This window comes from Salmo salar, chromosome 01 (genome assembly GCF_965601325.2).
Source record: "Salmo salar chromosome 01, fSalSal1, whole genome shotgun sequence".
Taxonomy (NCBI): domain Eukaryota; kingdom Metazoa; phylum Chordata; class Actinopteri; order Salmoniformes; family Salmonidae; genus Salmo; species Salmo salar.
The window spans coordinates 27893430-27918736 of NC_138291.1; the positions used below are offsets into that span (position 1 = coordinate 27893430).

General features: G+C 41.6%; 1 protein-coding gene across 1 annotated transcript; it reads left to right on the forward strand.

Annotated features, from left to right (window-relative positions):
• Positions 1-824: 824 nt before the first annotated feature.
• LOC106590063 (prospero homeobox protein 1) lies at positions 825-12302 on the forward strand. Its single transcript, XM_082973120.1, has 5 exons — positions 825-946; positions 3471-5112; positions 6820-6929; positions 8007-8201; positions 10575-12302. The coding sequence occupies exons 2-5, from the start codon at positions 3552-3554 to the stop codon at positions 10740-10742; spliced, it is 2034 nt and encodes a 677-aa protein (XP_082829246.1). The 5' UTR covers positions 825-946; positions 3471-3551; the 3' UTR covers positions 10743-12302.
• The last annotated feature ends 13005 nt before the right edge of the window (positions 12303-25307 follow it).

Consider the following 25307-nt stretch of genomic DNA (forward strand, 5'->3'; position numbering starts at 1 on the left):
AATGCAAAACTGTTCTGGATGCTCAACACAAAAAACACAGTTAATGTTCATGTGTTTTTTGAGTTTCTTCAAGTAATGTTTCGCAGGGTAATTATCTTATGATTTTATTAAACCTAACGCTAACCTTAACCAGACCGCTAATAGTTTTTTGCGGCTGTGGTATCTAGTGGAAACCCCAAATTGCTAGATCCAGCGGAAGCAGTGTGGGAATGGGAGGAACCAGCTAAAGTGGGGAGTGAGCAAAGGCTATCCCAAAGAGGATTCACTGTGGAAAAGCAAGTGGCATGAGTGGGAATGAATGAGCTACAATAAAACAGCTTAATGTATGTTTTATATTTACTCATCTAGGATTGGCTAAATATAATTGCATAATACGATTATACATGTGTATTTTTATGACAGTTTATTAATGTGTAATATAACTTTTTAAAAAATGGTAACATGACATATGCCATTTAGCAGACGCTTTTATCCAAAGCGATTTACAGTAATGCGTATATACATTTTATGTATGGTAGGCCAATCGAATCATTGACAATGTGATTTATTCTAGTCTACACTCAATAAAGTTAGTGCCTAAACAAACTATGAGTTCACAACAAATTGTAGCCTAGATTTTTTTTCAAATTCCATAATCAGTTTTCTTTCAAATTGTACTAACTCACCGCTCTGAAATATTGGCCTATTATGCCAATACATAGATTTGTTGTAAATTAGGTTTAATTTTTTTTTCTATAAAGCAAATAATATGAGCTCAACTAATTTGTATTGAGGAGTTATTTTGAATGACAATCCTTTATATGCTTGTCTCTTCACTTTCCCAGTTGTTTGAGTCAACTCCGAGGCCACGCCTCTGTTTCTGTTTGATACAATGACAGTCGCTCCCGCACTCATCTCATCTCATCACTCGGCGTATAACCCGACACGACTCTACTCAACGTAACAGGTAAGGTTCACATGCTCTGTGTTGTTTTACTTTGGGACATGCTCATGATGACAACCAAGTCTAAATAATTCAGATTCATCCGTAGTTTCAAAACGAATGGCTATGATCGTTGGTTGACCTTAGTTGATGTCAATAATGGACAGCATTGTCCACGTCCAAATAACTTGGCTGCTTATGATTTCAATGTTGAAATCTGTACGTTTTTTTTTGTTTCTATCAATAATTCAGTGAATAAAGGCACGTTTATTTGGTATTTTAAGGTGATGTTAGACTAACTTATCAAACATTTGATGGACAAGAACTCTCAACTTATCTCATCATCAATGAGCACATATATACTACTTTTCATTACAGATACAAGCTGCACTGTAACAGTTTGAATTGCTTGTCTTGTGAAAATATATTCATATTGATTATATTGATTACAGTTTTATGGATTGTTTCGTCATTTCTATGCAGATTGATGTATAGACTGTTTGGTATTATGGTAGAATATCTTGCCTCGTTTAGGATGATCAAAAGAAAAGTACTTCATAATGTACCTTTCATCATGAGTTGACTAAAAATACAATATATTAGATAGCCTTACCGTACTATATATTAAATAGGCTAGCCTTACTAAAAGTTGCAAGGAGGGTTTCCATCAAATAAAGAAGATGAAATAATGATGAAATAATCCTTATTTAAACTGTAAATCAAGTGTAGAGACTATCTGCTCTTCAGTCATATACCAGGATACAATATGGAATGTGCTGTAAATTATGACACCTGGGATAGGTGCTGTATGTGGAATTTGAATGATTTCACTGTATTTATTGAGGATGCCTCTTTTTACAACTTTTTGTTGTTGTTTTATCCTCTCATAAATTGTTATTGTAAAAAATGGTTCATGTTATTGGCTCTAGGCTTATGGTTATTTTGGACTTATATAAAAGTAGAGGTTTATGGTGTGAGGACTAGGTGAAATAGAAATATATAAAATGTGGATCTCTCACAAATTAGTTGTTTTGTTTTTATAGGCTGAAATTCTGTAATTTGTAATTTGTAGTTAAAGGTGAATTCGATCCATGCATGTTTTCACCTGGATACATTTTTACGAGCCAACTTAACCTATTGTTTTTACAGAGATTTTAAAACAGTGCATACATGGTCTTCACATCGGAATAAAATCCACTTATTAAGAAACTAGAATTTAACGCAACTGAGAGATGAAAATATGAATCCCTTTATTTTCCTCTTAATAATATACAGGTAACAAAATAATGTAAACACCAACATAAAGTGTCTTAATAGGGCATTGGGACACCATGAGCCAGAACAGCTTCAATGCACCTTGGCATAGATTCTACAAGTGTCTGGAACTATATTGGAGGGAGGCGACACCATTCTTCCATGAGAAATTCCATCATTTGGTGTTTTGTTGATGGTGGTGGAAAACGCTATCTCAGGCGCTAATCCAGAATCTCCCATAAGTGTTCAATTGGGTTGAGATCTGGTGACTGACAAGGACATAGCATATGGTTTACATCATCTTCATGCTCATCAAACCTTCCAGTGACCACTCGTGCCCTGTGGATGGAAACATTGTCATCATATGGGGGTAGCCATGGTAGCCAAAATAATGGCCAAAATAAGGGCCTGACCAGTATTTTTATACATGAACCTACGGGATGTTAATTTCTTAATTAACTCAGGAACCACACCTGTGTGGAAGAACCTGCTATTAATATACTTTGTATCCCTCATTTACTCAAGTGTTTCCATTATTTTGGCAGTTACCTGTACATTGAACCTTTGTGTGGTTTTATCGGAATCTTTTCTTGCCTTTCATATACTGATTAAAGAAGACCTTTCATGAGTATAAAACTGCTATTCTTTTTATCATTCATGTTGACTATCTCCAACCCAAGATGAAAGGGAGATACTAGTGTGCACTCCCCTGTGCCTTGAGATCTTAGAGATTTCACTTATAAATTTGAGGGTCTTCATATAATGAGCGACGGGTCATTTGATATTCCATGCTATAAATATGTAATAACAACTTTGTTAGCTGAGGTAGTCGTTATAAGATCCCAGATTAAATGTCATGTTCTAAAAATGTGAGGCTATTGCATCATATTTTATATTATTTAAATAAATAAAAATGTGTGGTGGTGGACATCACTACTTTAAAGCTCCTAACTCAGGTGTCATAAGCATAATGGAAGGAGGAGATGATTGTTTCCCACCATGATTACATAAATGATATTCAACAGAGTTGATTGAATCTAAGTGGCATGTAGTAGAGAAATGAGGGAGAGCTGTCTACTAACATTTAGTAGCCGAAGTGTTCTGGTGCAAGTCCTCTGCTCTATGTTTTGTATGTTTAACTTGCACTTATGCTTTCTACTTTCCCCAAAACATAACCATATGAATCAAAAATACTGTTAAGTGTGCTATACTGTTCACATATATACTGTACTATAGATAGTGTACAGAATGAGATATTTACGGTATATTCCTTTTTTCCCCTTACTTTTTCTAGAGCAGTCTGAGGTCCAGTCATCTCATACTGACTCACTCCAAGGTGTCCTGACACAGCTAGTAAAAAGGTTGCACAGTGAGCATGAACCTGAGCCTCCCTGACCAGAACATGCACAACCCCAGTGACGGTGGTCTGGAGGATACCAAAGCTGGGCTCATGATCCCCTGCTTCCGTAGAAACATGTACGATGAGCCTCTAATTTCATACTCCAATGGATCCATCATCTCTCACCTCCTGCGCAAAACCATCCACAACAAGAAGGCTCTGGACGAAAGCCATTTCTACCTACCCACATCGACTGTGTCCAGCTCCACAATGGCTGACTCCAGTCAGGAGGACCAGAGCAGTATCTCGTCCAAGGACAGCGCGGCAGAGTATGCATCCCCAGGCAGGCACCTCTCGACCAGGGTCAGCCCTGAGGAGGACAGGCCCCTGAGTGATCACCTCCAGGCCAAGCGTGCCCGTGTGGAGAACATCATCCGAGGCATGGCGGGGTCTCCCAACAGCAGGCTCCATGGGGACAGTGAAAGGGCTGAGTCAGACACCAGGGAGGCTAGAGAGGCCTACAGGGAGAACAAACGTAAACAGATGCTCCCCCAGCATCAGGAGCACAGTCTCAATGCGGCAGCTCCAGCTAACAGAGGCAGCAGTAGCAGCAGCAGCAGTAAGGATGAAGAGTGCCACAAGCTGAAGGTGCAGCTCCAGAGCATGCAGAGAATCCTGAGACAGCTCCAGGATAAGTTCTTACAGGTTTATAACCAGGAAGACGCTGTGCACGAAGACAGGGATGGCACAGGCACAGCCAGCCCTGCTGAAAATGATGACACCACACCAAGCAAAGAGTCTGGGTTCATGTTCCGTATAAACATGGATGAGGAGTTGGAGAGGAAGCATGACAGTGGTAAAGGGGGCTGTAAGGACAGAGTGAAGACAGACAGAAGTTATCTGACGCATCAAAAGGAAGGCAAGAACCTACAGGAGACTCTGAAGCATGAGCTCTCCAAAGCGATGAGTGAGAGTGTTGATAGGGTGTTCAAGAAACTCTCCTCCACGGGGCTCAACCAGTCATCTCATCAGCGCATGTGTCACACCCCGGAGCACGTCATTATGGGAGCTGAGAGGAAGAGCCAGGTACCCTGTAACCAGGAGCAATCACACACTGAGGAGCCAGTCAAACCCCAGGCTCTAGAGCACTATGAGAGAAGTGAGGCTCGCAGTCCTGAGGATCAGACCGAAGCTCTGTCTCTAGTGGTCCGTAAACCGCCCCTGAGCCAGCTTAGCTCAGTTACCCCGACGGTGAAGAGGCCCTATCCCTTACACCAGTCTCCATTCCAGTTCAACTACAGCACACCTCTCCATGACAGTCAAATGCTCGAACACCTCCTTAAGTACGGGCCCCACACTAACTTCGGAGGACTCCCATGCTTGCCCCCATCCATGGACAGAACCTCACCAAACTCGGTGGACCTACCCTGGGATTCCATCGTCATGAGGTCCAAAGTGACATCCAGCCACCTGGCCCACCACCGTCACCCATCAGGCCTGGGTCCTGTGATTGTGGACAGTCTGTGTCTCCCTCATGTCAAGATAGAGTGTGGGGACCTGCAGAGCATAGCAGAGAGAAACTCCTACATGTCTCTCAATATATCCTTTTACTGGCCTGAAAAATCTCTTACTCTCATAGTGTCCCAGTTAACCTCTATAATTGCATAGGATTTGATATAATTAACGGCTGTATGAATAAAATGGTATTATATTTTTTCCCACTAAGATAGCCTATAGAGCATTACATACACACTGAATCCTAAATGTTTAGTAATATTTTGTTATCTGATATATACCTTAGTATCCAGTATCTCAGTATTCAAACTCCGTGTTTTGCCTTCCCAGTTGAACAAAGACTTGTGGAGGTTCATTGCAGCACGAGCAATTCCAGTAAAACAGACTTCAAGGAAATTTTTATTTTCTTTGATCTCGCTAACCACAAAGAAAATTATAGCATCTTCTTTAATCTGAGCAGAGTAATGACTTTAAGTCTAGAAAAAGACAAATAAAAAGGAATACAAGGCTTTGATAAGAATTGTCAGGAACAAAAGCCAATTTTCAAAGGCAGAGAAAGCATCAGTTTCTGTCCAGGAAACAGAGTTTTTTCAGACTTGAAAAGGTACAGAATATATTTCTCTATCATCAGTGTGATAGGGGTGTATCTGAAAGGTCAGAGCTGAGTGCCTGTGGAAAGCAGAAGTGCCTCCCTAGCAGAACACTTGTCTTCTTGAGCATACATACACAGCCATAAAAAAATATATAGATTTATAAAGTACATGAATGAGTACATTATATAAATCATGTTTTTGCAAAAGAGACAAGCAATCCAAGAAATATAATCCAGTGAGAATATTTTCAACCACACCACTCTGCATTTTATTACAAGGAATTTTATGATGACAACTATAATGATAATTCTTAAAATAAAAACATTATCATAAGCAGCGTAATAATAATTATGTCCATAATCACTATTATAGAAAACAAATTTGGATCATTTTTCAATTTTTTGGGGATCATTTTTCAAAAATCGACCATGTTATAGAGACATCACAGGTAACCTGTTGTAAGGCAGCTCCTGTGTGATATTTATTTAAGCTACTGAACAACTCAAAGTTATGTGAAGATCCTTAACATGCTCCGAACTGGTCATTGTCCTTGGTTGTAAGTATCTGGAGAAGAATATTATCAGCTCTTTCTCAGGATATGTTTTATTTTTACCGTGTAAAGAGCTATGGTTCTCTTTGAACAATTTCTCATCAATCTTTCATTCCAACTTTCAAGGTAGGATTCCCTAATAAATGTATGGTGTGCTGTGACATGCTGAAAAGTATTACCTAAGGCGTGGCTGTGGGCTACAGAGAGAAAGGCCTCTAAAGATCTAGTTGCATAGAAAAGTTGCGCTGAGATATGAGATATTTTATTTCTTACATGATGTATTTAATTTAATAAGACTAAATTGTTCCTCCCAAACTACTCATCTTTTAAAGTTCAGAGGGATGATGTAAAATATAATTTATGAAAATACCAATGCAGTGACAAAAATGTATTTTTAAATGTTAAACATTTGATTAGTTTAATACAATGAAATAGCTGCAACAGAGCCGCAGACACTAATTAAAATCCCTAATCTAATGAATATTGTTGTAGAGTCATTATTGACTTCCTGGTTACCGCAGAGCTGTTATTTAGTGTCATCCATTTTAACTGGAGACAGAAGCAACTTAATATTCTAGTCCATTAACACTTTGAACATTGTATTTGAACTGTATTGTGATTGACTGAAAGTACTTAACATATTGACACATCCAGCAAGGCCTAACCCCCAACCATCTGAAGAAAGCTAAACTGATGTTCTTCTACACTCGTTACCCCAGCTCCAATGTGCTGAAAACCTTCTTTCCAGATGTCAAGGTAAGCAATCACAATATTATTTAACATGATAGTATTTACTGTTAGAATTAATAGTTTCTTCTACGTTCACCATATTTGCCTATAGAATACTTGTGGATGTATTTTTGGGACAGAATGAGAAGTGGGTTGGAGGAAGGAAACAAAAGAATACACGGTTTAGAAAAACAAAGCTGTTAAGCCAGTAGCATGTCCTGGGGCATAGGCCAGGGAGATAGAGAGGCATTATTTATTTTAAAAGCCACTCCAGTCAGCAAATGGAGTGACAAAAGCCTCTGTAATAAAGCCACTGTCATTTGGCGTCAACACAGGGCAGATTTTTAAAATGCAGGCAGGCAGGCTGTGAGGTGAGCTCTGGGCCTAACCACGGTATACCGTATGTCTGTGTGCCCTGTGTGTCTCCTCTCCTATCTCCTCTCCTTCCACCATGGCCGGGACATGTCCTACTGGAGCCTGTCCATGTCTGGCCCAGGCCTCCTCACTACTCTGTCTGACCCCTAAGGTCATGGGGGAGACCTGCAGCCAGCAGCCCACTGCGTCTCCTCCTTGCCCACGACCCTGTGGTGGGAAGTGGCACTGAACAAAAGGCAGTTCTAATCCTGGTGTCTGATTCCATCCTATCAGGCAGAGTCACTGAGAGGGAAGCTTCCTTCTGTCCTTACGCTGCTCTGCGGCTTTCTCACCGTCCGAAAACACCAGAGAAAAGAAACGTCTTTGATGCCTGCCCAGCCCTTGGGTGTTTTTCTTTCTTTTTTTCTGGATGAAAAGATAGAATAAGAAGGCTAATGTCAAGACTGAGTTTAGAAACACACGGCTTTGACAGATGTTTTTTTCATTCAGTAAGTTGGTGGGAAAAGATCAGAGTAAATAACATTGAACAAAATGACAGACCAAGGCAAAACACATCCATATACAATCCATACATACATTGTTATCTTGTGGAATGTTTTACAAGTCAATAATGAAAAAGAAATATGACAGTTTTTTCCAAACATCTTGATATCAAGTTGATCATGATTTGGTTGATAATGACAAAATCAGGGCATCTTCTCAAACTTGTTGTTGACCTTGTGTCCCCAGTTCAATCGCTGCATCACCTCTCAGCTCATCAAATGGTTCAGTAACTTCCGGGAGTTTTACTACATCCAGATGGAGAAGTTTGCCCGCCAGGCCATAGTGGACGGCGTCACGGATGTGAAAGACATGTCCATCAGCAGAGACTCTGAGCTGTTCAGAGCCCTCAACATGCACTACAACAAAGCCAATGACTTCCAGGTAAGTCAAAATACTTGTATCTTACCATATGGTCAGCTCCTCCCCTGGTATCCAATGTAACTATATACTGTACATAAGCTTGTCAATGTTTTTCCATGACTTTTAAATCATTAGATATTACATTAACACCCTCCCTTTCCAAAGTAAATTGAGTGAATTATGTGTATGTGTGGGAACAGTGTGTGCATTCTGCTTTCACCAGCACTCCTCAGTTTATACAGCCAATTCTGTGTTTTTTGTCCTGAGAGAAACAATTGGAAACTACAATTTGTATTAAAGTGAGCTAAACAATACAGTTGTTTTGGCATGAATGTGATATATTGTGTGTGTGATGTAATATAAATGTAATACACCTTCATTAGCAAATCAGAGAACTCCTCACAGAAACCTGGGTGTTAAATGTTCCTGGTCTGGTCAGCTACCTCCTACCTCTGTGATTCTGGTCTGGTCAGCTATCTCCTACCTCTGTGGTTCTGGTCTGGTCAGCTATCCCCTACCTCTGTGGTTCTTGACTGGTCAGCTATCTCCTACCTCTGTGATTCTGGTCTGGTCAGCTATCCCCTACCTCTGTGATTCTGGTCTGGTCAGCTAACTACTACCTCTGTGGTTCTGGTCTGGTCAGCTATCCCCTACCTCTGTGGTTCTTGACTGGTCAGCTATCTCCTACCTCTATGGTTCTGGTCTGGTCAGCTATCTCCTACCTCTGTGGTTCTGGTCTGGTCAGCTATCTCCTACCTCTGTGGTTCTGGTGTGGTTCTGGTCTGGTCAGCTATCTCCTACCTCTGTGGTTCTGGTCTGGTCAGCTATCCCCTACCTCTGTGGTTCTTGACTGGTCAGCTATCTCCTACCTCTGTGGTTCTTGACTGGTCAGCTATCTCCTACCTCTGTGGTTCTGGTCTGGTCAGCTATCCCCTACCTCTGTGGTTCTTGACTGGTGAGCTATCCCCTACCTCTGTGGTTCTTGACTGGTCAGCTATCTCCTACCTCTGTGGTTCTTGACTGGTCAGCTATCTCCTACCTCTGTGATTCTGGTCTGGTCAGCTAACTCCTACCTCTGTGGTTGCGGCCACGTATGACAGTGTCCTTGCCCTGACCCATGTGTCACTCTGCACCTGTGGCTTCACAGCCATTATCTAAACTCTAGAGCGATGCGTTATCAAACTGTGGGAAGAGGAAGCCGCATGAATCCCACTAAAACAACTCGGGATTAGAGGACCAGTATGCCTGAGCGAGGCTCAGATTGCTACTGATGCGGAATGCTGAGAAAGACGCTGTAAATTCCGAGGGAGAAAGCTGTTTGGTGGGAAAGAGCAGAGACCATTTTCTTTACCTTGGGACCAAGACATTCCTTTCCCAGGGATGCTTTGTGTTGGGAGATGAGGGCAAAGAAAAATAAGTTATGCCAACAACTTGACTGTTAGCTGGTCTATGGGAAATAATTGCACCGGATAGATCCTTGTCCCAACATCCAAGCCTCGATCTGATGATCTTTGTTGAGAGCAGAGTGAAATTCCTGGGAAGGCTTGGTGCTTTCTCTCTTTCCGAACAGTGAAGTTTAAGGCTACAAAGTCATAGCAGAATCCCACCACAGACGACTAATGATTCGGAACGGACAGAGAGGACAGAGAACAAGGAGCTGTCCGTTTTTGAAAAACATGCTCGTAGGTCTGGGTTCCACAGTGTTGGTTCAGAGTGTAATGAAGACGATGGGAGACAGAGCGCTGGTTTTAAGCGCAGGGTGCAGCAGGTGTTTATTAGCTAAGGACCACAGGAAGAGCCAGATAGCTTTGTCCAGGGACAGGCAGAAGGTCCCAAACAGGGACTCCAAAACAGTAACAGTACAGGCAGGGAAAAGGGTAATAATGTAGTCCGGGAGATCAGGCAAGAGGTTGACGACAGGAAATCTGATATGCAGAAGTACAGGCAGGGAATAGGCAAAAAGGCGTCGTTAGCGAGGATGGACAAAAACTACGATACACAGGAGGACTAATACGGAAATAAACAGAGCTCCGAATAGAATGTGTATCAAAACAAACAATACCTCTCAGTGATGGGGTGCAAAGAAGTGAACTAAATAGTGTGTGATAATGACATACAGGTGTGTGAACAGGTGATTATAATTCAGGTGATTGGGATCTGGAGAGTGAGCTGCGTTCAGGGGATCTACGTGTTTGAGAGTGTGAGTTGGAAGCAGATGCTACACAGAGCACCAGTAATGTAAATCAATGAGACAACACACTTAACATCTACTGAAGTGGTTTGCCACTCACAACATCTAAGCTGTTGGCTTAGATTTCTGTTGCTACCAGTGCAGGTGATTATGATGATACTTGACTTTAAGCACAACATTGTGTTTGATCCCTCTACCAACAGGTTCCTGAGAGATTCCTTGAGGTTTCTGAAATTACTCTTCAGGAATTTTTCAACGCCATTTCAACTGCTAAAGATTCTGACCCCTCTTGGAAGAAGGCAATCTACAAGGTCATCTGTAAGCTGGACAGTGATGTCCCAGATGAGTTCAAATCATCCACCTGCCTATAGACAGAGCAAGCAAAAGCCATGCTCAAGGAAGGAAGGACATTTTGAAATCATGCATTGACAATAAATTCCGATTTTAACCCATTGCCAATGAATTGGATTTTAGTGAGGAAATTCTGGAAAAAAACATGATGTTGTAAATGACGTATTATACACTGCAGGAACCTACTTATGGCACACACTTTGTACCGTCTCAGTAAACACATTATAACACTGCTTCAGCTCTCTCCTATGAGTTTTTGGTAACACATACTTGACACCAAGGTTATAACCATGTCATAATATCTCATAACAGCTGATTATGACAACTACATAAGAGGGTCACAACCCACATTTATTCAAAATCTTTTTTTCCCTGCCAAGAAGTTTCCTTTAATTTGAAAGTTTGTTTGTTCAATATTTTGATGTTGTTATGAATTCTTTAGTCATGGTTTTTTTCATCATATTTTAAATAACTTGTAGAAAATACACTTTATGATACTGTCATGAAGCATTATGAGCATCCTGTGTCACTTTACTTGGACTAAGAAAATACACGTTATGACACTGTCAAGAAGCATTATGACCATCATAATCATATAAGCCAGATAGGCCTATCACGTACATGCCCTTATATCAGTCATCAGTCATCTGCTCCTGAAATCTGCTCCTGCATTCATCCCAGTCATCATCAACAGAGTAGGTAGGTGTAGGTAGGTGCATGTCTGACATCAATGTTTGTGCAATTACAATGATAATTCAATATGCTCAATTAAAACATTTAAAAATAATTAAATATATAAAACATAAACATACTGTTGACACATAGGCTATGGTGTAACGGAATGTTTTGCCTTTTGTGGTAGGTTTTGTGGGTTTTGACACTATTATGTAGGTGTCATAACCAGCCATAAAATAACGCAATATGTGTCACAACAGGTGTAAATATATGTGTCATGACAGTGTTATGACCATATTATAACAGGTTATGACAAGTTATGTCAGCTGTTATGACATATAATGACATGGTTATGACCGTGGGTGCCAAGTAAAGTGTTACTGAGTTTTTTTAAAAGAATTAGCTGAGAGCAGATAGTATTACTGTGTCGTTGTGTTTTCATGTGGATTCAATTAATACAAGATGTAGTTGCATGTTTGTAGATTTACTGATATTTAAAGGCAGTGTTTCAGTACTATAGTGTACTTGCTAGGTCTGGTAGACTTACAAGTGTTAAGACATTTGTACTTTTTATACATATTTTACTTATGCTTCCTCAATGGACATTGGATTTAATTGTCTCTATAAGTGAGAGAAAGATTCATTCGTATCAAGTGTTTTATGTAAATGTAAATACGCTACAATTACATTTGGATACTCTAAAGTGTTTAAGACCAAATAAATAACCTAATAACATGTAAATATTGCAAATGACCAGAAACTTACATGTACAAAAAAAGCTGTTTAGATGTTTGTGTGCCTATTGCTATAGTCTATGGCCTACTGTCATCTTACTTCCATAGACACCATATTTTGAGTGGTTATTTGATAGTCCAGCTGATAGATTAAAGCTGCACTTAACTTCATCTTGTGACGTCTTGTTTTGTTATAACTGATTGTAAGTTGCTCTGGGTGAGAGTGTCTACTAAAATTACTTAAATGTAAACAAGCACAATTTTATTTATTGAATTATTTCACAATTAGTTTCAGGCATTACCAAACATTTAGTAAATATCATTTACATTTTAAGTACTAATGTTTGTAACAACCCATATAAAGTATTCTGCCTCAATTCTGAGCCACTAAGGTGCCTCTAATCCATGTTATAAAAGACAGCTGTTTGAAGTCCTACAAACTATGTTGCTCACATTGTTCACTGAAGCCAATACAAGTCAACTTTCTAAGGCCTGCATTCATTCTGCGGGCAGCGCGGCTGCGAACAACTGCCATGTCTTAAAAACAGACACAATGCATTCCCTCCTAATGAGTAATGCCCAATGTGACCTCATATCAGAGTTGTGCCACCAAAGCAAAATTCCACAAACCCGTTGACTTTTTCTTCCAGGCACCGGCCTGCTCAAAGCGTGTTAGTCACTTTACAAACACACACGCTCACACACACTGTGACACCACAACTATGAATGGTGTGGTTCCTCTCCCTGTTATCTGATAGAGAGCCGCCTGCTGTTAGCTCAATGCAAGCCTTTCAACTTCAAACCTGCCATGATATTCAGCCATGATGATTGATTATAAATCTATCAAAAGACTATCAATACAATACCCTTAAATGTACGAATAAACATGCTGTAGCTACAGCTTTGACTTCTTATAAACATAAATTAATAGGAATAAAAAAAATCCAAAAGGAGTTTGCATAGATTGAGAATTGAAGCTTTTTATTAAAGTAAACTGTTTAATGTGCTCAATTATTTTGACAATTCACAAAACAAACATTTAATTGAAAAACCTGCTAGGCACCCAAGCACCAATTGCATCTGAATTGACAACATTAAAGAAATTAAAACATTTGTTTTATTAGCTTCATGAGGAGGAGTGGGGAATACAAACTGAGGTAATCATTTAATAGATCATCTTCCTCCATAAATTGACTTCAAATGTCAACTAAATTAAAAAGCCACCGGTTGAACCAAAGTGCTTTGTTCAAGTCAATTTGTTTTCAAATTTTCAGTACAAGACTTGGTAATGTCTGATATGATCAAATAAAACAAAGAGAATTGTCTCAAATGTCCAACTGCCCCCAGGGTTTACAATGCTAAAGCTCCCATTGTGACAACATAGAAATAGGAAGGTAAATAGGTCAATCGAACTCGACCAAAACAATGGAATTGCCATGGAAACGCGTGGGGGAAAGGGCTGTGGGGAAAAGATCCTGAATCATCTCATTGCCCCAGAGCAAAATTAGACTGCAGTGGCTTGCGAAAGTATTAACCCCCTTCGCATTTTTCCTATTTTGTTGCCTTACAACCTGGAATTAAAATAGATTTTTGGGGGATTTGTATCATTTGATTTACACAACATGCTTACCACTTTGAAGATGCTAAATATTTTTTATTGTGAAACAAACAAGAAATAAGAAGAAAAAAAAAAACTTGAGCGTGCATAACTATTCACCCCCCCAAAGTCAATACTTTGTAGAGCCACCTTTTGCAGCAATTACAGCTGCAACTCTCTTGGGGTATGTCTCTATAAGCTTGGCACATCTAGCCACTGGGATTTTTGCCCATTGTTCAAGGCAAAACTTCTCCAGCTCCTTCAAATTGGATGGGTACAGCAATCTTTAAGTCATACCGCAGATTCTCAATTGGATTGAGGTCTGGGCTTTGACTAGTCCATTCCAATACATTTAAATGTTTCCCCTTAAACCACTCGAGTGTTGCTTTAGCAGTATGCTTCGGGTCATTGTCCTGCTGGAAGGTGAACCTCCGTCCCAGTCTGAAATCTCTTGAAGACTGAAACAGGTTTCCCTCAAGAATTTCCCTGTATTTAGCGCCATCCATCATTCCTCCAATTCTGACCAGTTTCCCAGTACCCTGCCGATGGGCTTGCGCCAGACATAGCGTTGGGCTTGCGCCAGACATAGCGTTTCTCCTTGATGGCCAAAAAGCTCAATTCTAGTCTTATCTATCCAGAGTACCTTCTCCATATGTTTGGGGAGTCTCCCACATGCATTTTGGCGAACACCAAACGTGTTTGCTTATTTTTTGCATTAAGCAATGGCTTTTTTTCTGGCCACTCTTCCATAAAGCCCAGCTCTGTGGAGTTTACGGGTTAAAGTGGTCCTATGGACAGATACTCCAATCTCTGCTGTGGAGCTTTGCAGCTCCTACAGGGTTATCTTTGATCTCTTTGTTGCCTCTCTGATTAATGCCCTCCTTGCCTGGTCCATACGTTTTGGTGGGCGGCCCTCTCTTGGCAGGTTTGTTGTGGTGACATGTTCTTTCCATTTTTTTTATAATGGATTTAATGGTGCTCCGTGAGATGTTCAAAGTTTCGTATATTTTTTAGAACCCAACCCTGATCTGTACTTCTCCACAACTTTGTCCCTGACATGTTTGGAGAGCTCCTTGGTCTTCATGGTGCCACTTGCTTGGTGGTGCCCCTTGCTGTGTGGTGTTGCAGACTCTGGGGCCTTTCAGAACAGGTGTATATATACTAAGATCATGTGACAGATCATGTGACACTTAGATTGGACACAGGTGGACTTTATTTAACTAATTATGTGACTTCTGAAGGTAATTGGTTGCACCAGAATCCAAGATGGCGTAGCAGTCGGACGTCTGTTTTTGTCTTGTCCCTTCCCGTCTCGTGTATATATCATTTTCTTCGTTTTCTTTGTATATATTTCACATATATTTTCAATCTCAATTTCCATCTACGGACTGAACATACTCTCCTGCAACCCACCTCACCCAATGTGGTACGGATCTGATATTTTTATACATTAGAACTGGAACCCCCACCAGAAGCTAGCCAGCTAACTAGCTACTAGCTAGTAGTCATTTAGCCACTGCTAGCGATCATCACCGTTAACTCGGACATCAGCCCGCCTCAGCTTGGTCAATTCCTGCCAGTCTGCACAGCGCGATATCAACTCAGAGCATATCGTACTGCTTTTTCTCTACCACATCTCCGGATTCCTACCGCGAGCTCTGACCCTTTACACCGGATCATCACAGCTAGCTAGCTGCTATCCGAGTGGCTACTCCTGGCTAATGTCTCTGTCCTGAAGCAAGCACCAGATAGCCTGGACCTAGCCTCGAGCTAGGCCCATCTCCCAGCTAGCCGAAGAGGTCCATCAGCCAATTCTTGGGCTACAATACCTCGTTTGCCAATTGGTCTGGACCATTTACTGTCGATCCATCACGACTGGTCTGCCGACGTAACTGTCCAAGGTGATTTCAACAGGCTCTTCCGTTGCGACGTCCCCGGATGCCCATCTGCTAGCGCCGGCCCGCTAGCTGTCTGAATCGCCCTGTCTCCAGCTCGCCTAGCGTAGTAGCACCACTGAATTAGCTCCCTGACTCATATATTGCTACTCACTGGACCCTATGATCACTCGGCTACACATGCCTCTCCCTAATGTCAATATGCCTTGTCTATTGCTGTTTTGGTTAGTGATTATTGTCTTATTTCACTGTAGAGCCTCCAGCCCTGCCCAATATGCCTTAACTAGCCCTTCTGTTCCACCCCCCACACATGCGGTTACCTCACCTGGCTTAACTGGTGCCTCTAGAGACAAAACCTCTCTCATCGTCACTCAATGCCTAGGTTTACCTCCACTGTACTCACATACTACCATACCCCTATCTGTACATTATGCCTTGAATCTATTCTTCCGCGCCCAGAAATCTGTTCCTTTTACTCTCTGTTCCGAACGCACTAAACGACCGGTTCTTATAGCCTTTAGCCTTTATCCATACCCTTATCCTACTCCTCCTCTGTTCCTCTGGTGATGTAGGGGTTAACCCAGGCTCTGCAGCCCCCTGCACCACTCCTATTCCCCAGGCGCTCTCATTTGTTGACTTCTGTAACCGTAAAAGCCTTGATTTCATGCATGTTAACATTAGAAGCCTCCTCCCAAAGTTTGTTTTATTCACTGCTTTAGCACACTCTGCCAACCCGGATATCCTAGCCGTGTCTGAATCCTGGCTTAGGAAGGCCACAAAAATCCTGAAATTTCCATCCCTAACTATAACATTTTCCGACAAGATAGAACTGTCAAAGGGGGCGGAGTTGCAATCTACTGCAGAGATAGGCTTCAGAGTTTTGTCGTACTATCCAGGTCTGTGCCCAAACAATTCGTGCTTCTACTTTTAAAAATCCACCTTTCCAGAAACAAGTCTCTCACTATTGCCACTTGTTATAGACCCCCTTCAGCCCCCAGCTGTGCCTTGGACACCATATGTGAATCTTCAGAGTTCAAACTGTTAGGTGACCTAAGCTAGGACAGGCTTAACACCCCGGCCATCCTACAATCTAAGCTAGATGCCCTCAATCTCACACAAATTATCAAGGAACCTACCAGGTACAACCCCAAATCCGTAACCATGGGCACCCTCTTAGATATCATCCTGACCAACTTGCCCTCTAAATACACCTCTGCTGTCTTCAACCAGGATCTCAGCGATCACTGCCTCATTGCCTGCATGCGTAATGGGTCCGCGGTCAAACGATCACCCCTCATCACTGTCAAACGCTCCCTAAAACACTTCAGCGAGCAGGCCTTTTTAATCAACCTGGCTCGGGTATCCTGGAAGGACATTGACCTCATCCCGTCAGTAGAGGATTCCTGGTTGCTCTTTAAAAGTGCTTTCCTCACCTTCTTAAATAAGCATGCCCCATTAAAAAAAATGTAGAACTAAGAACAGATATAGCCCTTGGCTCACCCCAGACTTGACTGCCCTTGACCAGCACAAAAACATCCTGTGGTGTTCCGCATTAGCATCGAATAGCCCCCGCGATATGCAACTTTTCAGGGAAGTCAGGAACCAATATACTCAGTCAGTTAGGAAAGCTAAGGCTAGCTTTTTCAAACAGAAATTTGCATCCTGTAGCACTAATTCCAAAAAGTTTTGGGACACTGTAAAGTCCATGGAGAAAGTCCTCCTCCCACTGCCCACTGCACTGAGGCTAGGAAACCCTGTCACCACTGATAAATCTACAATAATCAAAAATTTCAATAAGCATTTTTCTACGGCAAGCCATGCCTTCCACCTGGCTACCCCTACCCCGGCCAACAGCTCAGCACCCCCTGCATCTCCTCCAGACAGCTGATGTTTTGAAAGAGCTGCAAAATCTGAATCCCTACAAATCAGCAGGGTTAGACAATCTGGACCCTCTCTTTCTAAAATTGTCAGCCGAAATTGTTGCAACCCCTATTACTAGCCTGTTCAACCTCTCTTTCGTATCGTCTGAGATCCCCAAAGATTGGAAAGCTGCCGCGGTCATCCCCCTCTTCAAAGGGGAGACACTCTAGACCCAAACTGTTACAGACCTATATCCATCCAGCCCTTCGAAAGCCAAGTTAACAAACACACAACCGTACCTTCTCCACTATGCAATCTGGTTTCCGAACTGGTCATGGGTGCACCTCAGCCACGCTCAAGGTCCTAAACGATATCATAACTGCTATTGATAAAAGACGGTGCTGTACAGCCATCTTCATTGACCTGGCCAAGACTTTCGACTCTGTCAATCATCGCATTCTTATCGGCAGACTCAATATCCTTGGCTTCTCAAATGACTGCCTCGCCTGGTTCACCAACTACTTCTCAGATAGAGTTCGGTGTGTCAAATCGGAGGGCCTGTTGTCTGGACCTCTGGCAGTCTCTATGGGGTGCCACAGGGTTCAATTCTCGGAACGACTCTTTTCTTTGTATATATCAAGACGTCGACCTTGCTGCTGGTGATTCTCTGATCCACCTCTACGCAGACGACACCATTCTGTATACATCTGGCCCTTCTTTGGCCACTGTGCTGACAAACCTCCAAACGAGCTTCAATGCCATACAACACTCCTTCCGTGGCCTCCAACTGCTTTTAAATGCTAGTAAAACTAAATGCATGCTCTTCAACCGATTGCTGCCCGCACCTGCCCGCCCGATTAGCATCACTACTCTGGACGGCTCTGACTTAGAATATGTGGACAACTACAAATACCTAGGTGTCTGGTCAGACTGTAAACTCTCCTTCCAGACTCACATTAAGCATCTCCAATTCAAAGTTAAATCTAGAATCGACTTCCTATTTCACAACAAAGCCTCCTTCACTCATGCTGCCAAACATACCCTCGTAAAACTGACTATCCTACCGATCCTTGACTTCGGCGATGTCATTTACAAAATAGCCTCCAACACTCTACTCCACAAACTGGATGTAGTCTATCACCGTGCCATACATTTTGTCACCAAAGCACCATATACTACCCACCACTGCGACCTGTATGATCTCGTTGGCTGGCCCTCACTACATATTCGTCAACAAACCCACTGGCTCCAGGTCATCTATAAGTCTTTGCTTGGTAAAGCCCCGCCTTATCTCAGCTCACTGGTCACCATAGCAACACCCACCCGTAGCACACGCTCCAGCAGGTATATTTCACTGGTCATCCCCAAAGCCAAAACTTCCTTTGGCCATCTGTCCTTACAGTTCTCTGCTGCCAATGACTGGAACGAACTACAAAAATCTCTGAAACTGGAAACACTTATCTCCCTCACTAGCTTTAAGCACCAGCTGTCAGAGCAGCTCACAGATTACTGCACCTGTACATAGCCCATCTATAATTTAGCCCATACAACTACCCCTTCCCGTACTGTATTTATTTATTTATTTATTTATTTAGCTCCTTTGCACCCCATTATTTCTACTTTGCACTTTCTTCCACTACAAATCTACCATTCCAGTGTTTTACTTGCTATATTGTATTTACTTTGCCACCATGGCCTTTTTTCCCTTTACTTCCCTTATCTCACCTCATTTGCTCACATTGAATATAGACTTATATTTCTACTGTATTATTGACTGTATGTTTGTTTTACTCCATGTGTAACTCTGTGTTGTTGTATGTGTCGAACTGCTTTGCTTTATCTTGGCCAGGTCGCAATTGTAAATGAGAACTTGTTCTCAACTAGCCTACCTGGTTAAATAAAGGTGAAATAAAACATAAATAAATAAATAAATAAATAAATAAATAAAAGGTGTTCAAATACAGCAAAGCGATACAGCCCCAAAACAACAATAACTACTAAGACATGACATATGGGGGTGTAGTAGAATACTCAATGGGCTGGATGTTTTTCTTCTCATCACTCATCTTGAAAAAACACATACTAAAAACTTGGAAATCAATCAATCCACCATCATTGACACAATGGAAAAATCAAATTATTTATTCCATTTGCTTTTCTCGGTCGCCCATGCTATTTCAATATTTCAATAATAAATCATTCGATTTTTCCATTGTGTCAACGATGGCGGATTGATTGACTTCCAATTTTTTTGTATGTGTTTTTTTCCGGTCTTAAGTTACATTTTTGCATATTTTGTACACCAGCTTCAAACAGCTAAAAATACAATATATTTGGTTGTAGAAAATATATTTCACAGGGGTTTAGATGGTACAATAATTCTCTACACTATACTTGCTTGTTTTGTCACATAAAGTGATATTAAGCAAACTATTTGAATTTTAGCAACCAGGAAATGGCAGAGCAATTTCTGCATAGGGCATCTTTAACTATATGTTCAAGTAAAAGCCTTGGGTAGGGAGTTGATACAATTCCAAGTCTGGAAGGTTAAAACCACCCCCAGACTTGGGAAGATGTATAACTTTATTTTTTATTCTATGAATTTTATTTGCCCATATAAAGTCTGTTATCACCTATTATACTTTTGTAAAGAATGTCTTCCGTGGGGTAATTGCTATTACTGAAATAAATACAACATTCTAAAGAGGTTTATTCCATCTGTAAGATTTATGGGAAGATTATTCCATTTAATTAGATCTGCTTTCATATTGTTGAGTAATGGAATAAAGTTATCTTTATATATTTGTATTTTGTTGTCACTTATTAAGCATCCTAAGTATTTCATATTTTTTGTCGTCCACTTAAAGGATTGCTGTACATCGTGAGTTATTATTTTTATTTTTCCTATTGCCATTATTTTCAGATTTTTCAAAATAAATACAACGTTCTACTTTAATTTTATAACCTGAGATCATTTTAGTATTCTGAAAATATTTTAGCAAAGGGTGTCACGTCCTGACCATAGAAAGCTGTTATTTTCTATGGTAGAGTAGGTCAGGGCGTGACAGGGGGGTTTTCTAGTTTAGTTTTTCTATGTTGTTATGTTCTAGTATTGTCTTTCTATGTTGGGTTTTGTTTGGGATGATCTCCAATTAGAGGCAGCTGGTCCTCATTGTCTCTAATTGGAGATCATACTTAAGTAGGGGGTTTTCCCACCTGGGTTTGTGGGAGATTGTCTTTGAGTTAGTGTGTGTTTCACCTCTGCTTCACGGTTTGTTGTTTTGTTATTCAGTTTATTTATATGTGTTGCATAGTTTCACAGTGTAAATAAAATGTGGAACGACACACACGCTGCACTTTGGTCCGCTCCTTCCTACGACAACCGTGACAGAATCTCCCACCACCAAAGGACCAAGCAGCGTGGAATGAACCAGTGGACTTGGGAAGAGATATTGGATGGGAAAGGACCCTGGAGGCAGGCTGGGGAGTATCGCCGTCCTAAAGAGGAGATTGAGGCAGCGAAAGCGGAGCGGCGATATTATGAGGCACTATACCAACCACAAAGCAAGTGTGAGAGGCAGCCCCCAAAAATTGTTTTGGGGGGGCACACGGGGAGATTGGCAGAGTCAGGTTGAAGACCTGAGCCAACTCCCCGTGCTTACTGTGGGGAGCAAGTGACGAAGCAAGCACAGTGTTATGCGGTGGTTATGCTGTGAATGCGCACTGGCGACACAGTGCGCATTCACAGCCCGGTGCGATCTGAACCCGCGCCCCGCATTTGTTGAGCTAGGTTGAGCATCCAGCCAGGACGGTTTGGCCAGCTCTACGCTCGAGACCTCCAGTGCACCTCCACGGCCCAGTATATCCTGTGCCTGCCCCACGTACCCGGCCTCCAGTGAGTCTATCCAGCCTGGTATGCCCTGTGCCTGCTCCTCGCACTTGCCCTGAGGTGCGTGCTACCAGTCTGGCGCCACCTGTGCCAGCCCCACGCATCAGGCCTCCAGTGCGCCTGCCCAGTCCGGTGTGTCCTGTTCCTGCTCCCCGCACTTGCCCTGAGGTGCATGTCACCAGTCTGGCCCCACCTGTGCCAGCCCCATGCATCAGGCCTTCAGCGCGCCTGCCCAGTCTGGGGTGTCCTGTTCCTGCTCCCCGCACTCGCCCTGAGGTGCGTGTTACTAGTCTGGCGCCACCTGTGCCAGCCCCACGCATCAGGCCTCCAGTGCGCATTCCCAGTCCAGAGCTTCCGGTGACAGTTCCTAGTCCAGAGCTTCCGGCGACAGTTCCCAGTCCGGGGCTTCCGGCGACAGTTCCCAGTCCGGAGCTTTCCGGCGACGTTTTGCAGTCCGGACCCTCCAGCGGCGGCCCGCAGTCCGGAGTCTTCAGCGACGGCCCGCAGCCCAGAACCTCCAGCGGCGGTCTGCAGTACAGAGCCTCCGGCGATGATCTATGGTCCGGTTCCTCCTCCGACGATCCACGGTCCGGTGGCACAAAAGCAGAGGGAACAGTGGGCGGCCTGACCATAGAAAGCTGTTATTTTCTATGGTAGTGTAGGTCAGGGCGTGACAGGGGGGTTTTCTAGTTTAGTTTTTCTATGTTCTACACATGCTGCACTTTGGTCCGCTCCTTCCTACGACAACCGTGACAACGGGGACATTGAGTTTTCAATGTTGGTCAGGTATATCAGGCGATCAGAGTACGTGGGGCAGGCACCTGCAAATAAGTTTATATTCATGTTTACCAATACTGATACCTGTTACGTTTGGGTCCTGTCTAATTCTTTCTGCAAGCGGTTCAATTGCCAGTGCAAACAGAAGGGGGGAGTGGGGATATCCCTGTATTGTGCCCCTTTTTTAAAAGCAAATTCATCAGATAATGTATTATTTTTGTATATTAGCTTTACAACATTTACACAATATTTTTAGAAAATGTATTATTGCAGCTGGAAAGTTGAAAGCTTCCAAAGTTTTGAATAGAAAGGGCCATTCAAGAATGTCGAAAGCCTTTTCTGCATCAAAATACATTTTTGATAAATCTATATCTTGTTTTTTGGGGGTATTGTATTAAACTGAAACATTGTTCTTGTATTTGTTTGTCCATTTTTATAAACCCTGCTGGACTGTATCAAGACTGGTAAGACCTTTGCCATTTTGTTACTTATAAGCTTTGTTTTCTATTTTTCTGTCACAATTTTTTAAGGGTCTTTAATCAGCAGGGGACTCTCCAGATTTTCCTGGTTTTAATATAACAGAAAAATCAGTTTGATACATGGAACTAGGAGTTCTGAATTGAGTGACATGTCTTGCCATTTGCGTAAATAGGGGGGCTACTTTGTCCCAAATATTAAATAGAATTCTATGGGAAAGCCATCCATTCCTGGTGCTTTTCTCCTGCTAATGTTTTAACAGTATCTAATATTTATTCTTGGGTGATCTCTGTTTTTAGTAATTATTTTTTGTCTGCTGATAGTTGCTTCAGAGTTGTTGAGCCTAAGAAGGCTATAGGATCCATTCAACCATTGTTTAATTCCAATTAATATACATTTTCATAGAAGCTTTTAAAATGATCATTAATTGCATTGTTTCTAATTACTGCTTTTGTATCTTTATCTTAAACATAACTGGTTTAGCATGTATTTGTTTTGTGAGAGCTGTGAGATATTTATCAGGTTTATTTGCCATTAAGTAGTATGCTTTATTTGAGTTTAACCTGTAGTCATTGCCTCTCTTCAGAAGTAAAAGTTTGTATTCCTGCTTAAGTTCAGAAATGTATGGACTTTTTCTAAGATCCTTTATCCTTCATTTTAATTTCTAAATCAGATTTAACTTTTGCCGTATGAGATTATCATTCCCCTAATGTACGCCTTCAAGGCATCCCAAATGATATCGGGTCGGCTTTTCTTCTGTCTACAATTGTAATGGTGAAGGTTTGAATTTTTTCCTTTATGTATTTAATACATGTATTTAATACATCACGGATATGACGAGTGTGTCCCAATATGGCGTCTGTCTTCTATCCCCCCAGGGCCTGCGTTCCAATGACTCCTTTACCGCATCTATATGGAAAATCAAAAGACATTCTAAATAAGCATTTTGGTATAGTTGTGTTGTTTGTGTAATGTCAACAGGCTTACCAAGCATTTCCCGCAATAACATCTGCTAAATATGTGTATGTGACCAATACAATTTGATTTGATTTGATATTTAAATACTGTTTTGTTTCCCCAAATACTAAAAAGAGTTTGCATTGATTTTTGAGACGGGGGACAACAGGGGGATAGCTATTCTTGTTTGTTAATTATGAGAACACCCTCTAGTCAAGAAGCAAATATGAGAAACAATTGAATGAAAACATGCCCTTACAATTTACATGTTGGAACTGTCACGGACTGTGTTATTGTGTTATTGCGATGACCTGGTACAGTAGCCTACATCTTTATTGAGACTTCTATAGAGTATATATATATAAACAGAGAAAGTGAATAGAAAGGGGAATGTTTCAAAATGTTATACTATGTTGAAGATCAAGCATGAAAATCAGATGAAAGCATAATTATCATCACTAAGCCTCACAAAAGGACATAATAAAGACTCAGTAGAGAAACAGTGCCATCTAGTGGACTTTTGAAGTTACATGCTGTAGAAGAGGCGGTGGTGGGACTATTGCGCAAGATCCAGCTTTAAGCCGTTTGACATTTCAGTAGATTATACATATGATAGTTTACAGCATGCATACAGCATTATTCTCCCAACATGTTATCATATTTAAACAATCTGATATTAAATATAGTTACACAGTCATGTTGTTTATGAAAGTCTCCACACAGGGGTGCCATAGTCCCTATAGTCACAATATTGAACCTGAGCCTGTCCTCAAAACTTTTAAATGTTCCCCTGTTATAAGAAATGAACTGTGATGTAAACAATCAATCATGTGAAGCTGCATGTATTTCATCACCTTGAAAACCATAATCTCCGGTTCAATTGTAGCAGCCATTCTTGCCTCAAACTATTCCATGGCTGCAATTTTGGGCAGGGGAAAAACAGGGATATTTGCACATATTTTTGATGAAATGTCTACAGAATTGCTTTGATTTATGTACAGTATGTGCTGTGCAACATCCCTTTGATATTACTGTAATGAAACAGCGTAAGCACATCATGCCTCATGCTGGGTCTGGTAGACAAAGCCGGGAGCAAACGCAAAGGAGCTGAAGACAATAGGAGCAAAGTGGTGGCACTGGGACCGTTATTATGCTTCATCTCCAATTTCTTCCTCCAAGATATGGGCTCTTTGGAACACTCACGTTGGGAGGGCGTAGGGAGCACAGGGAGGGAAACTTGAGAATAGAGAAGGCTGACTTTCGGCTGCCCTTCAGACAGCCACTCCTTGGCATAGTTTTGTGTGATCACCGGTAAATCTTTATTAATTTTAATTGGAGCCCCCATTTAAAAGAGCAATTAAAGCAGATTAATCGAGCCCATCCCGTATAATGTCTTCTGTTAATTAGTTTGTCAGCACTGTTTTAATATCGCCTAATGACTTCATATTTCAGAGATGACATTCAGAGATGCTGAAGGAAAAGAAATGGCCTTATCAGAATGCAAAGCTTTAATGGGTGATGTACCCCACTGCCAGGCAAGGTCAGGGCTCTGTGGCCACTGGGGAGGCAGGGCATCCTGCAGGGTGACACCAGGGACAATGCACTGCCTAACTCACTCTCTCCCTCACACACTCATTCAGCCCTGAGAGAGCTCAACTCCACTGTGACTGTCATTACAGCTGGATCAGTCAGTGAGGAAAATGTACCAACGAATAACAAACTGC